The 15756-nt window shown below is 46.1% G+C and overlaps 1 protein-coding gene across 1 annotated transcript in view; it reads right to left on the bottom strand.

Moving 5' to 3' along the window:
- LOC105546367 (zinc finger protein 777-like) overlaps positions 1-15756 on the bottom strand; it is a 374731-nt gene that overhangs the window by 357368 nt on the left and 1607 nt on the right. The window contains 3 exon segments of the mRNA XM_011989547.1: positions 7265-7378; positions 10343-10469; positions 11433-12293. Of these exon segments, the coding sequence (XP_011844937.1) occupies positions 7265-7378; positions 10343-10469; positions 11433-12278 (1087 nt within the window). The 5' untranslated portion in view covers positions 12279-12293.

Genomic DNA, 15756 nt, shown 5'->3' with positions numbered 1-15756 from the left:
AGGCTAGTTGAACATAGTTGAACAGTTCTTCGAAAAAAATTTTTTTTTTGAGACGGGGCTGCAACTTCCACCTCTTGGGTTCAAGTGATTCTCCTGCCTTAGCCTCCTGAGTAGCTGGGATTACAGGCACGGGCCACCACGCCCAGCTATTTTTTTCTTTTTTGCCCTTTTAGTAGAGATGGGGTTTTACCATGTTGGCTAGGCTAGTCTCGAACTCCTGACCTCAAGTGATCCACCTGCCTCGGCCTCCCAAACTGTTGGGATTAGAGGTGTGAGACAACACACCCGGCCCAGAACTTATTTTTTAAAAAGTTCTTTTCCACTCACCTACCCCCATTTCCTGCTCCCCGAGGCAATCACTTCAATGATTCCAGCTGATTCTTTGGTCATTTACCTCCATAACTCTAAGTAACACACTTATATTGCTACTCCTTGAGTTTTCAATTTTAAGCATCATCCATTGACTTCCAAGGGATGAAGGTCTCCTCTGAACTGATCCTGCCAATACAGTTTTGTTGTAATTTTAGTTGGATCAATACTGGATGTTTACCTCGCTAGATTATATCAATGTTATTTATAACAAAACTCTGTAGTATAGTGAGTGCTTCCAATGCCTGTAAACCTTCTTGCCTTCCCTAGATCTGACACTTTTTTCTTTTGCCCAGCTTACGACTAATTATCATGAACTCAGCCCCAAACTCCCCCAACCTTACCTTGCTGCGTAACTCTCCTCTCCAAACATTCAAATATATTGGGTGTTTATCAATTTCATCCACTTGAAGACAAATTTCTGGGACCTGTGGAGGTGCCCCACACAACCGGCTGCCTCTAGGTGCACAGCTGGCCTCTCGGAATGCCCTTGGGCCATGCCCCTGGAGTGCCTCCACCTCTCTCTCAAGTTGGCGTTTGTAATGCCTCCTTCTTGGTTTACTTCCTCATTTTGGCAAAGCACCTCCCCCAGTTTGATAAAGGATTTGTGGAGACTTGACATCTCAAAATGTCTCAGTTTCACTCATATTTAATCGAAAGAGTTTGGCTAGATATTGAATTATAAGTTGGAAAATATTTTCCTTTGGAATTTGAAAGGCATTGCTCTACTGTCTTCTAGATCCCAATGTGGTTACAAATGTCTGAGGCCATTCTAATTCCTGTTTCTTCGCATGACTCTGTTTCTCTTCTCTGGAAGCTCATAGGATTTCCTTTGTTCTCAGTTGCTCTGAAAGTCCATGCTGAAAGTGTAGGTCTATTTTCTTCCAGTGCTCTGGGCAGCTGGCTCTTTCAATCTACAAAATTATGGCTTTAAATTGGTGGGAATTTTTCTTGAATCATTTTGTTGATAATTCCCAACTGTTTTTGCTACTCTTTTTTTCTGGATATTCCTATTATCTGGATATTGGATTTCCATCCTTCAGTTTTCTTATTCTTTCCCTATTTCCTTCCATCCTTTATTTTTATTATTTCCCTATTTTCTTATCTTTTAGCTTTATTTTCTGGGATGTGTGCTTATCCTCCAACACTGCTCCTGAGTCTCTAACTTGTACTATTACATTTTTAATTTCCAAGAGTTCCTTTCTCTTCTTTTTTAAAAAAACAAGCATTACACTTTTGTGTCATGAATGCATTCACTTATTTTATCTAAGGATTTTATATGTAAGTATTCATATATACATTTTTTTCCTCTCTGCACGGTCTCTGTTCCTCTAAATATATTTTTTCTGATGTCTTTACTTACTCATCTCTGTACACCACAGACTCTTCCCAAATGTCTTCTGGTTCTTGGTTGTCCACGGAGACTTACAAGAGGACACTCAAGAGAACAAAGAGCTGAATGCATTTGGGTGGGGCTTGCTAACTATGTGTGGGTCTCTGCTTGGCCCATAGGGAGCTTTGGCCAAGTCATTTTACTCAGAAACCTCTTGGCCTGGTCCCAAAAGTCTCCAGATAAGGCTCTTCCAATATCCTGCCCGATGGGTTTAATTCTGGGTGTTGGCAACATTCTGGGAGTCGAGTTAGGGAAGAAGTCTGCAGATCTCAATATCTGCACGTCAAGTCTCCTTCTTCCCATTTTTGATGTAGTGCCCCACCCTCAACTGTGCCTGGTGCCCATGTCCAGAAAGCCTCCTTTGCACCCTCTCCAGAGAATAAGCCTGTCACATAACACGGCTAGAGAAACGCAGATGCCTGTAGTAGGGACTGAGGGAGGCAATGGGAGCTGAGGGGAGTGTTAAGTGGTCTATTTAAAAGATGTTCAGCCAGCTGTCTGTGTTTAGCCTCACTTCATTCCTATTTCCAGGAATCTCTAGAGTCTCTGGTACTATTAACTCTTGAGCCCCAAGCAGGTGTGGGGGTGCAAACTGAGTTTCTTCTCAGTTTTCCCCAGTACCAATTTCAGATTCAGCTTACCACATCTATCCACTTGCTTCAGGGCTGAAAAACTTCATTGCTGTATCTCTTTTCTTTTTAAAAGTTCCTTCACTCTTATTTTAGAAGGATTTGGGAGGCCGGGCACAGTGGCCTCTAATCCCGGCACTTTGGGAGGCCGAGGCGGGCAGATTACCTGAGGTCGGGAGTTCAAGACCAGCGTGACCAACATGGATAAACCCCATCTCTACTAAAATACAAAATTAGCCAGGCGTGGTGGTGCATGCCTTAAATCCCAGCTACTGGGGAGGCTGAGGTGGGAGAATCACTTGAACCCTGGAGGTGGAGGTTGCAGATCGCGCCATTGCACTCCGGCCTGGGCAACAAGAGCAAAACTCTGTCTCAAAAAAAAAAAGAAGGATCTGGGGAGGTAGGAATAAATACATGTTCAATCTGCCCTGTTGAACTCAATCTTTCATTGTATACTGTTTTAAAAAATATATTTTTACTGAATAAGAAGTAATATATGCTTACATCAGAACATTTTACAAAACATAGAGAAATACGGCTTTGGTATGTTTCCATCCAGTTTTTTTAAACCTACTTTTGCTTACATCACTGACCTCACTATATTTACTTTTCCCACTTCTACATCCTTAATCCTCCTATCAACTGGATCATTCCCATCAACATTTCAAACAGGCTTTAGCAATCCCCATCTTAGGCAAACAAGAATCCCCACAACTGTCCCATATTTCCACTCCCCCACAGCTACACTTGTTGAAATGACTGTCAGCACGTGCCATCTCTACTTCCCTGCCTCCCACCCGCTCCTCACCCACTGACTATCAGGCTGCCACCTCCACTAAGCTACCAACGTTAGTCTTCCTAAGGTCACTGATGATTTTTAGCTTGCAATCCAATGGACACTTTTTAGTCTTCCTATTCCTAAACCACACAGCAGAATACAACACTGCTGGGCATACTCTCTCCTTCTGGAAACATTCTTCTCTAGAAATACCCAACAGGGCACTATCCTAATTTTCCTGCTACCTTTCTGGCCACTCTTTCTGTTTCCTTTGATTCCTCTGGCTCCTCCTTCTTTTTCCAAATCCTACAACAGTGGTTTTCAACCCTGGCTGCACATGAAAATCACCTTGGAAGCTAAAAAATACTAACACCTGGGCCCCATCGTGAACAACATATTCCAAATTCCCGAATCTGTCCCAAAACCCAGGGTTCTGCAGGGCATGGCTTGTGTTCTCCTCTCTTCCCCCTCTACAGACTGAGCAACCCAATGTATCTATGCTGCCGACACCAAATGTCCAAATGTGCCAAGGCCAGATGTCTCCAGCTCAGACCTCTGCTCTGAACTCCAGACTCCTTTATTCAGCTGCCTTCTCAACACCTGCTCTTTGATGTCTCACAGGGATCTCAAACCTAATGTGTTCAAAACGGAATTCTCAGTGTTTCTCCAAATCTGAACCTTACATTACCCTCCCTCTATTCTTACTTAAGCCAGAGGCCTAGGAGCCATCCTTAGCACCTCCCCATCCCTCCTATTCAACACCCACCAATCCCTAAGTCCTTCCTAGTCCACTGCCAAAGTATATCTTGACAACAGCCACTTCTCTCTCAGGGTGATGCCAAGGTTTCCTACCGGGAAGACAGAAAGAATCTCCAAGTGGTCTCCTAGCTTCCAGACCATCCTCCCTTCAGTTAGTCCTCCATGGAGCAACCGGAACCCTACTTGGCCTTCAGGTTTCCACTAGAAATCCCATGTCCTCAAAGAGGCCTTTCTGACTTCCCAAACTCAAGGGCACCTTTCCTGTCGTGGGCCTCGCAGTCCTGGATGCTCTGCGTCCGTCACAGCTGGTGCCCGTGCTTTCATCTATCGGGGGTGTTTTGGTTGTTAATGTCAGTCTCTCCACAGGAGTTAAGTCTGAGGGCAAGGGCCTCAGGGTTAATGTAGTTCTTGACACAGTACCTGCTACCAAAGAGATCTGATGAACTAAATAAACATACGAATGAAACTTATGGTTTCAAAACTCTTCATAAATGTGATTTTAGTGTGTAATAGTCTATTATACTGTGATTTGTATTTGTACATCTTAATCTATATTTTGGATTCTTTTTCATGCTAGACTCTCAGGAAGTAAATTATTAGGTCAAATGTAAGAACATTTAAAATATTTAAAATATACTTAATAATAAGCCAGGCGCAGTGGTTCGTGCCTGTAATCCCAGCACTTTTGGAGGCTGAGGCAGGTAGATCACTTGAGGTTAGGAGTTCAAGACCAGCCTGACCAACATGGTGAAACCTCGTCTCTACTAAAAAAAAGTACAAAAATTAGTTGGGCGTGGTGGTGCACACCTGTAATCCCAGCTACTCAGGAGGCTGAGGCAAGAGAATTGCTTGAACCAGGAGGTGGAGGTTGCAGTGAGCAGAGAGCACGCCACTGCACTCCAGCCTGGGCAACAAAGTGAAGCTCCATCTCAAAAACAAAACAATATACACACACACACACACACACACACACACACACACATATAGTAAAAAAATATGTATATATTTTTAAGACTAGAAAGCATCAAATTGCTTTCTCGAGAGACTGAAATGATGAACCCTCCGAGTGGCAATGTCTGAGCACACAGATTTCAGCCATGCTTTCTGGTTCGCCCTACTCTTTGCTAATTTGCTAGGTGAAGATGGTGCCTGGCTTCTCCAGCCTCCAAGGCCACCCTTCCAGGGCTGTGAATGAATGGGAGCCCCTGTTCTGAGTATTTGGAGGGTTGACATCTGAATCATCTTTGGATCTCTTTGCCCTTGGGAACCCAACCATTAAATGGTAGTTTATTTGCTGAATTTACTTAGCCAATTCATAAAATTGTCATGTTTGGTATATTTGGAATTATGAGAAGTCTCAATTTTCTGGACTTTTCCCCCTTGGTCTCATACTTTTGGTCTGGCCCATGGCTGGATTTGCTGCCATTCTGCAAAGGGAGAAGGTGCTTGGATGGACATGTTACCACTGGAGTGAAGGGGCTCTGATACCTGCAGTTTTGCAGAACCAGCCTGCAACGGCAAGGCCGGGGCCTTTGGTTTAGCACAGAGGTGCGAGTGTGCAGCTCACGCTGTGGAGCAGCACTGCCTATGTCCTCCCCTGTCCTCCCACTGCAGACTCCCAGGGGCTGGAGATGGTGACTGGAACAAATGACACATTTCAGCCACACAAGGAGGCCTCTGTGAGGCTGCCTATTCCAGCAGAAGCTCCTGTGGAAGTGCATGTGCCAGAACAAACCCAGCCCAGGGCCGAATGGATTTGAGTTATTTTGCTTTTCAATTCTGGCCCCATTCTGTGAGAGGCCCATCTGTGATGAGGCTGTGAAAAGCAGACAGAGAAAGGGGATCCATGCTCTTGCATCCAGCTCTTCCAAGAAAATTCTATGAGAGCTGCACCTGAACCGCAAGTCCCTGCTGGGACAGCAGACTGTATTTTAGGATTTTTACCACAAATCATCTCTCCTGACTTCTCATTCTCTGCCCCCCAACCCTTCTTTCTCATTTCTTCTACCTAGAATCTCTCTATTCCTACTTGACCTTTGTTTTTGGATGTGGCCACTCAAACCTTTACGGTACTGACTGATTTTCCTCAACCAAAAGTTCACCCTGCCATGTGCCACACTGTCACCAACACCTCATCCTCATCGACTTTTAAATTCCTCTTTTCTGTCTGCCAGAATGAACTCAGGGTTAGCCCCTCCCCTCGAGTTAAATTTTAGGCAAATTCATAGAAAGTGACGCCGCTGGATTTCTCTGGGACATGCCAGCACTTGTATTTTTACAGGGTTCTGTCTCTGCCTTTCCACTCAGCACATGGGGCTGACATTACTCCATGTTCCTAGAACATCTGCTTGGAGCCAGCTGATAGGTTCCCAAATCAATGACATTAGTTCCTAACAAGACCTGGCTGTTGGCCCCAAACAGAGTTCTCCAGGTGGATCATCCTCTTTCAGCAGACATGACTGCCAGTAACACTCAGCTATGTTCACACGCCACACCTGCCCGCAAAGGACCAGGATCAGCTTCCGCTGACGACCGTCGAGGTAAGTGATGCAAGTCCAAGGGCAGTTCCCAAACAGGGGCTTCAAAGAGCAACCACGCACCACAAGAGCTCCTGCAGCATGAGTGTGTGAGCCACTGAGCCGGCCGCCGTGAATGGGGTGACCCCAGGCACACCAACAGCGGCTGGTCTACTGAGCCACTGCTATGTGCCAATCACTGTGCCAGGCCCCACGGTTAGATATTAGTGCCAGTTCTATTTTATAGATGAGACTCTAAAAAGATCTAGTAACTGAAATCCCATCACCAGTAAGCAGAAAAACTGTACTCAGATACAGACAGCCTCACACCAGAGAGTGCACATGAGCCACACAGCCTCTGGTCAGTCTCACCGGGCACATATCTGCTGACTCCACCTACATGCTGTCCTACTGAAGCTGTGCGTGTAGGATGTTCCCGGTAAAGTCCATGCCTGCCCCTTATCCCTCCACTGACTACCTGCAGGACTCACGGATGTGGTCCTTTTCTCGGAAGTTCCAGGAATTTTAAGCACTAATGACTGCTTGACAAGTGACTGCCTTTCTTGAGTTTCTCGCTTTATTTCCTACAGAGAGTGAGGTGACACTTGGTCATGTCAAAAAATTCACGGCATTCCCATTAATCAACAAGTTAGGCTACTGGTGATCATGGCGCTCCAAAGGAGGTCCTGGCACCTGTGGGCCTCCTTCCTCCTAACATATCCCGGCAGGGCCTACCTTGGATTGTGCCGACTCATGCTGGGGCTTCCTGACTGGTGAAAGATCTAGAATGCAGAGCTGTGGATCACCCTTAGCCACTCACCAGCACTGGGATCTGTCGGCGTCTCACCCTCCTCAGAGTCTTCCTGCTCCTGCATGGTGGGCCGCTCCCCGCGTTCCATCTGTGACATGAGGTCTGGTTTGGAAATTGCATAGTCTGGACAGAAGAAAGGGAAAAAATATGCTCTGGGATGAGGTTGCACTGGATGTTGTTGTATCTTCTGTGGGCACGTGATTTCAGGAGCAGCTCCTCGACTGAAGACCATAATGGAAAACCACCAAGCCTCCCCACCTTTTCCGAACAGAGGTAGGTGTGTGTGTGTGTGTGTGTGTGTGTGTGTGTGTAGATCATGTTGCTCAGAGGTGGTCAAAACCTGCCCAGGTTTTCATTACAAAGGCAGAAGATATTTGAAATTTTGTAAGGTAAAAAACTAATCCTGGCCAGGTGCAGTGGCTCACACCTGTAATCCCAGCACATTGGGAAGCTGAGGCAGGTGGATTACCTGAGGTCAGGAGTTTGGGACCAGCCTGGCCAACCTGGTGAAACCCCGTCTCTACTAAAATTACAAAAAATTAGCCAGGCGTGGTAGCGGATGCCTGTAATCCCAGCTACTCAGGAGGCTGAGGCAGGAGAATCACTTGAACCTGAGAGGAAGAGGTTGCAGTGAGCCGAGATCTCACCACTGCACTCCAGCCTGGGCAACAAGAGTGAAACTCCGTCTCAAAAAAAGAAAAAAAGCAAAAAACTAATCCTGATAAAAATCTAAAAGCCATAAAATAAAATATCAAAAGATTTTCTTACATAAAATGAGTTCGCAGTTCTTTGGAAATAAAGTTAAAAGATGAAGAAACTTAGAGGAAATGTTATACATATATATATACATGTTTGTCATATGGCAAAGGGTTAATATCCATAGTTATACATAAAGAACTTCTATAACTAGTAAAATTGCAAAGTTATAAATAGGTAAATCGTAGAAGAAATATGAATGGCCAATAAATATATAAAAAGATGCACAAGTTCACTAATCGTCAAAGAATACATATTTAAATAAATGAAGTAGGCCAGGCACGTGGCTCACGCCTGTAATCCCAGCACTTTGGGAGGCCGAGGCAGGTGGATCATGAGGTCAGGAGATCAAGACCATCCTGACTAACATGGTGAAATCCCATGTCTACGAAAAATACAAAAAAAAAAAATTAGCCGGGCGCGGTGGTAGGCACCTGTAGTCCCAGCTACTCGGGAGGCTGAGGCAGGAGAATGGCGTGAACCTAGTAGGCAGAGCTTGCAGTGAGCTGAGATCGCGCCACTGCACTCCAGCCTGGGCGACAGAGCAAGACTCTGTCTCAAAAAATAATAATTAAATAAAAAATAAAATAAATGAGGTAGCATTTTTTACCTATAAAAAAGACTAACATTTAAAATAGAAGAACATCAGCTCAGGCTAGGGTATGAAGTGGTACTTTCACATACCCTTGCAGAAACACCAACTGGCTCAGCCTTCTGGAGGGTACCAGGCAGTAGCCATAAAACTGTAAATGTGCATCCTGTTTACCTGGCAATCCCACTTCTCAGTATCCGTCCTACTGAAACACACAGAAGTGCACAAATACACAGAGATGTTTATCATAACACTTTGTAACAGTGAGAAAAACAGAATCAACCTACTGATCAGCAACAGCAGAAAGGTCAAAAGCCCTAATGGTTCACATGGAACACTGCATTGTCTTTCCAAGGAGGCCTACGTATGCCGACATGGAACACTCTCTATGCCCCTACATTAGGTAATACAAGCAAATGGGCCCCTCTGTGCAAATCCCAAACCGCATGTGCATCAGTGCATGTATCATGCTTATATCTGCACATGCAAAAAAAGATGAGAGAGATCACAGGTCAAGGTGTTCATGGTGGTTACCTCCGGGGAGTGGTACTGGTGAATGGGTGGTGGTTGTTCTTAATTATATAAATCATTTAAATTGCTGAATTTTCACAATTAAAAAACACAATTAAAAGAATTTTAAAAGGAAGGGAATGTATCCTATGGAAAGGTATGTATAAAATTGTCAGTTCTCGTTGGAATTAAAGTTTCTATGTGACAACACATTTAAATGTTTAAGATAACATTTTTGTATATATCCAAAAAGTTCTCTATATCGGAGAAACAGATACACATATATAAAAGTAAAGTACATTTTTCCTTTTTTTTTTTTTTTTTTTTGAAACGGAGTCTCGCTCTGTCGCCCAGGCTGGAGTGCAGTGGCTTGATCTCGGCTCACTGCAAGCTCCGCCTCCCAGGTTCACGCCATTCTCCTGCCTCAGCCTCCCTAGTAGCTGGGACTACAGGCGCCCACCACCACGCCCAGCTAATTTTTTTTTTATATATATTTTTAGTAAAGACGGGGTTTCACCGTGTTAGCTAGGATGGTCTCGATCTGACCTTTTGATCCGCCTGCCTCGGCCTCCCAAAGTGCTGGGATTACAGGTATGAGCCACCGCACCCGGCCATGTAGAGTCACAGGTTTTCTTCCTTAAATATTCTTAATGAAAATCACAAGAATCTACAGACTTTGGGGTAAGACAGATCTCCGTGAAACAAGCATTTAACCTCCCTTATCATAGCCTCAGTGTTCAGGCACCTGAATCATCAAACAGGAGTGTGAACACCAGTCTTAGCCTCCCCAACATCTTGGCTGTGTGGGTCCAAGAAGGTGATTCTTGTACAGCACCTCAAACGTGGCTGGTACACAGTAGGCACTCAGCATACTTTTCTTTCTTTTTTCCTTCCTTAATAATAGTTTGCTGGACAAACTAATTTATTAAAAAAGGGGTCCATGGGGAAAAATATGACAGAGAGACCACTGATGTCGAGATCTTTCTCTTCCTCCTTGTCCCAGCAGCTTCTCCGAGAGTGGGGTCTCAATTTACAAGCCATTCTGGCCTGGGCCGCGCTGATGTGTGTGGGTATATGAGGGCATTTGCTTTAATTTGTTGTGATCTGTAAAACTCTGTTCTCCTTGCTTTTGACTATTGGCTCTGCTGAGGTTCAGAACTCCCTAAGGTTATGAATGCACCTTGAGCTGGTGTACAGGCAGCCCCCAGCGAGTGAAGACTTCTCCTTACCCATGGAAACCAGGGACTCGTAGTTGCCCCTCATCACGTTCTTGTAGAGCTCCTTCTGCCACTCGGACAGGTTTCCCCACTCCTGCTCCGAGAAGTGGACAGCGACATCATCAAATGTGACAGGGACCTGAAACCACACAGCAAACTCGGCTCAGACCCGCTGGAAGCCAGTGACAGGCCCACAGCTGGCCAATCCCAAGGCCCAAACTCCTGGCTCTGGGCCTTCATCTACAACTTTTCTAGAAGTCTGGCCACCGTCCTGGCCCCAGAGAGTGAGGGGCCCATCTTGTTGGATCCTTTTCCTGCCCTTCAGGATATAATTCTTGCAGCTCTAAGGCATGGTCTGTGGACCAGCAGCAATGGTGCTACCAGGAAACTTGCTAGAAATTCGAACTCTCAGACCCCACCTTAGACCTACTAAATAGCTTCTGCATTCAGTAAGATCCTGGGGAGATCCATGTGCCCAGTAAAATTTGAGACATGCCGGGCTAGAGAACAGAATCTGTTTTCTCCCTACATATGGCTGTGAAAGGGGGCAGCAGCACTGAAGAAGAGAAAGCAAGCCAGTCTACACTCAAGCTCTTTCAGAACCTTCTGGAAAATAATATGGAAACCTAACTTCTCCAGCTTTTGAAAGGAAACCTCTTGAAATCAGTTTTCCTGGCACCAATATGGCTTGTAAGTGAACTGATAAACATGTGGAGCACGACAGATCCTTGTGATGTTTAACCCAAGCTCCGTCCTCTGCTGCAATTGTAAAGCGAACGCACCCTCAGTGACTGATGGTAAAGCCTCTCCACGGCTCTCATCGGCCTTCGCTTTGCCTTCATAGCCTCTCACACCATGGACAGCTCTGCTGAACACCCTTCTAAACTGACAGCCCCTGATCCCAGGGGCATTTCTGTACTAGCCTATACTCTCATCAACACAAGAAATAATGATTTTGGCACATCCTAGCAACTGGGATCACTATATTTTTTCCTTTCTCAACCACCCCTTTCTTTCATATTATACTACATTCCTAACCCACACTCCAATTCAGATTCCTTGGATCAGCTTCCTTGGGAAGCCCCAGTTGGGATGTGCTTACCTTGGGAACTTCTCCATTGCTGCCGGGGGGCAGCCGCAGGATCCAGAAATTTCTGTTTTTCAGCAGGTTCTCCATGTTCTCCAGCCGCCTCTGCAGCAGCCCATACTCCTGCAGCAGGGTCCCCAGCACGACCCACTTGCTCTCCAGATGGTTCGCAAACTCCACGGCTGTCTTTTCGCAGTCGGCTATCTTCTTTTCATTTGTCCCCGTCCTGCCTTCCAGGGTCAGTAGCCTCATGGCCTGGGCCTCCAGCTTCCTCTCCACTGCTTGGACGGCAGCCCACACAGCCAAGCGGGTGATCTCCGCCGTGGGGAGCGGCTGTTCCTTCTGGACTGCAGAAGAGATCTGGAAGGGGGTGTCCTTTTGGGAAACCGGGCTCTGGAGCAGGGGGTCCACGTCAGTCTCGGGAACTGTTGGGGAAAGGGTCAGGGGGTCTTTCTCAGGAGTTTCAGGGGAGTGAACGGGGGCTTCTTGGTGGTGGGGGGAGTGGGAGAGAAGGGAGATTTCTTGTTCAGCAGCAGCTGGGGGTGGATACTGGGACCCTTCCTGGGAAGCCAGGGGGCCCTGGAGAGGAGTCTCTTGCTCAGAAGCGGCAGAACACAGGAGTGAGGGTCCCTTCTGGAGCACATGGGGCATCCGGCCAGAAGTCTCTTGCTTGGGAGCACTGGAAGTTTGGGGCAGGGAGGCTTGTCGGGGAATGGTGGGAGACAAAGAAGGAATTTCTTTGGGAGGAAGAATGCGGGATTGGAACAGAGTTTCTCGGGGAAGTCCAGCAGGGGCCTGACGTAAGGTTTCTTCTTGCGGAACACTGGGGAACGACAGAGGTGATGAGCGTTGATTCTCCATGTCCAGCTGTTGAACCTGTGTTCATGGAAGAAAGGAAAAGAGGATTGAAGGTCACAGTCTCCAGCTAGCAAAATAAATCCCAAAGACAAGTACACACATAAAAAGTGCTTCCATTTGGTAGCAATAACATGTGCCCCTCAAATGTGAATCTCTTCTAGAGACCACAGCACCAATTTAGACATCAATTATAACACTATTATGAACAGCAAATGAAAGATGATTATGCCATCTTTTCTTTCTTACAGAGCCATCTCCTTTTTACAACATACACTGCACAGGTACCTTACGAACAGCAGTGTGGGAGAGGGGAAGGGTGCTGGGCTCCTGTTAGAACATGTGGCTTTTGGCCCTGTCTACACCTATTGCCACCTGTGTCACTCTGGATCAGTCGTTTGACCTCTCTGTTCTTAGTGCCCTGTGTCCTCATCCATAAAACGAGGATAATAATATCTGGCACACACACCACCCCCCCGAGTTGTTAGAGCAGTGAACATAAAACTTTGAGAAACAAAAGAGCAGAATTTTGTAAAAGCCAAGCACTTACTATCCCACATCTCCCAGCAGGGGTGGGGGTTCACCAGCAGGGGCCGGAACTGTTAATGTTCTTAACTGGAAGGTGGACTTGGCATCCAGCCACCACCACTTCTACCAGCATTAGGCCTTTGTGGTGCCCTGGGTTCCTTCCTTCGTTCGGTCCAAAAGTGAGGACATGACATTATCTGAAGTTTCCCAGACTCCTACTCTTTGATAACAGTTGCACTGCAGACTCATCTCAATGAGTCAGTATGGTATATGTTTGACTTGGAAACATCTTCTATGTGCCCGGCCCCTGCTGTAGAGGCTGAATGGACTTCTGGATATTTTGGCCTGGTTCTGCTATAAGCAGAGCGAGACATCAAGGCAGGTGAAGGCAGGCAATTCAACCACTCCTAGGAGTGGGCAGTGGTCCACTGCAGTAGGTGTGCTCAGGTGGTCTGGGTTCCACCCTCGGGTTTCCGAGGTGGGGAATGAGGAAGCAGTGAGGCCTGGAAGGACGGGCAGCAGAGCAGAAGTCAGCCGGACTGGTGACTGGTATCCAGATTTGGGGGGACTAGACCACCACAAAGACTGGGAGTCCTTCTGGGATCTCAATGACCCACGCTCTCCTTGTTCCCCACCCTGCCATACTCACATTGAGAGAATTCTTGAGTCACTGGGAGGCGAAGCCACGATCTTCTGTGAGTAACTAGTTATGTATTTACCTACCTAGATCACCAATACCTTTCGGAGCCGAACACAATTTCTCCTGTTACAATGTCTGTCCACTCCCTCATCATCCTCCTTCAGTGAATCTGCTCAGTCACTATGCTCTATATCCAAGTGGTCTTTAATTAAAATTTCAATTTTCTTCAGTTGAAAATTAGCATATCCCCAGTGTTCAGTCTGACATATAGTATGTGTATAGTATGGGCCTGAAGAGTAAATTGTTGAGTTACAAAAAAATTATTTAAATAATGACGTTCCTTTAGTCACCTATCAGAGACTTATCTAAAGCTATTCCGTATCTTCTACAGCTTTTTTTTCTTTTATTGGTTCACTTATAGGTGACTTAACTGTGACAGCATCATACTTTTAAGCCACGGATTGAATATTCAAGATCCTAGTCACAAAAGGTTTTTGAGGTAGTATCGTCTAATGGCCTCTACCTTGAACCAGACATAAGCACTAATCAGCTGAGAATGGCTAACAATTATCCAGTATTTATTATGTGCCGTGAGCTGTGTTAAGCATTTTAAAGGATTATCTCATTTAATCCTCACAAAATCTATGAAACAGGTACTGCTAGAGTTACTACCCATATTTAGTACAGGAGGACACTGGGGACAGGAGAGGCTAAGCAACCTGCCCCAGGTCACCCAGTGTTCTGGTTCCACAGCCTGCAGCCTACCTCCAGGCCTTAACTGTCAACTGAGGCAGCTGACCAGGCAGGTGTGTGCTCTGAATCCTTTTTACCTCTAAAATCCCGAGGCCAGATATTATTAATACACAAAGACTTGTGGCAGGTTTGATAGGGTTGGGAGAGGTGGGGAGGAAGGCCTTGCCTTTAGAGATACTATCATTTAAGTTGGGGTCAGGGACCTCTTTGAAAACCTAATGAAAGTTTTGGGTTCTTGTCCTCAAAAAAGACACAAGGGCACATACATAGAATTTTGCAAACATCTTCAAGGAACTCACAGACCCCTAAACCTGCAGGCTCATCAACAGCTAAGCCATCTCTCAACTCTTCACTGAGGTGAAGGAAGCGCTGGGGGCCCTCAAGGCTAGGCGCCTGGCTCTCAGGGAAAGTGACTGCCTAACACAACACAATAGGCACATTACAGCCCTTGCCTCAGAGGGAGATTAGGGTATCTGCCTAGCACTAGAAAGAAGGGGGAAAAAAAAATCCCAGGGGAGCAAGTGAGTCTCTGAGTAATGCACAGGTTTAACTGAAACAATGAAAAAAAAAAAAAAAAAAAAGCCGCCAGTATAGTAGACAGAGCCAGCAGACCAAGGCATCTTTACCAGCTAGACAAATCAGAGCTCAAAGGAAAATACTATTTCTTTGCTATTATTAGACTGTCTCTCTCCATTTCCGGATTTGGAGGACTGTAGAGGGGCCACAGGAGTGTGTTCCCTCCCTCGCCTCCCAAATAAAAGCCCTTTGCTATCATTTCATCCATCCCAGTAAACCTGTGGCTTATCTTACCCTAAGCAGAAAGAAATGCCCAAAGAGAGGGAGGGACCTGTAAATATATCTAAAACGAATAAGCTCAAATTCTCAAATTGCTGGTAGGGGGTTGGAGGGCGAATTCTTTTGAACCATATTCGTAGGATTTAACCCTCCCTCCTTCCCCCACGGATCAGGAGTGGACAGAGTCTCCAGGATTCATGCCACATTAGCAGAAGCATCCATAACCACAGTATCTGACTTGTTAAGAAAGTCGTGGCATTTTTTTGAATGACCCAGTATGGTTCACCCAGCATTATATACCATTCAAGGCCCCGGAAGGACTGAGTCCGGAATAAGGCATGTAAAAATCTTCGTTTTATTTTACTTTCCCAAGAGTTTTTTTTTTTTTTAATTAAAGAATTGGGAGGCTTTTTAGAAAGCTATATATTCTGCCTCCTTCCTGTGTACACAATAGGAAACTGAGGCTCAAAGGCACTGACTCCCATGCAGTAATCCTCTCACTAACATGGCCAGGAGGTCTCAAAGAGCAGGTCTGCGGGAGGATCTGAGGGATGATTTTTTAAGAGTGGCTCCCTGAAGAGGAACATCAGCCCCCAACCCCCGAGAAGCTCACTCCCCAGACACCATCTGTCAGGACACCCAAAGTTTAGCCCGCGACCTTCCAGACGCAGAGGCCGGAGGCCGAGGCTTGAGCTCAGAGGGTAACCTGCTCCCACCGCGGAGATGCCCAGCTGGGCGCTGCCCGGCCTCCCCCACCGCCTCCGACGG

This window comes from Mandrillus leucophaeus, unplaced genomic scaffold (genome assembly GCF_000951045.1).
Source record: "Mandrillus leucophaeus isolate KB7577 unplaced genomic scaffold, Mleu.le_1.0 Scaffold357, whole genome shotgun sequence".
NCBI lineage: Eukaryota > Metazoa > Chordata > Mammalia > Primates > Cercopithecidae > Mandrillus > Mandrillus leucophaeus.
The sequence above is the reverse complement of the archived record's forward strand: the minus strand, read 5'-3'. Positions and strand labels throughout refer to the sequence as shown.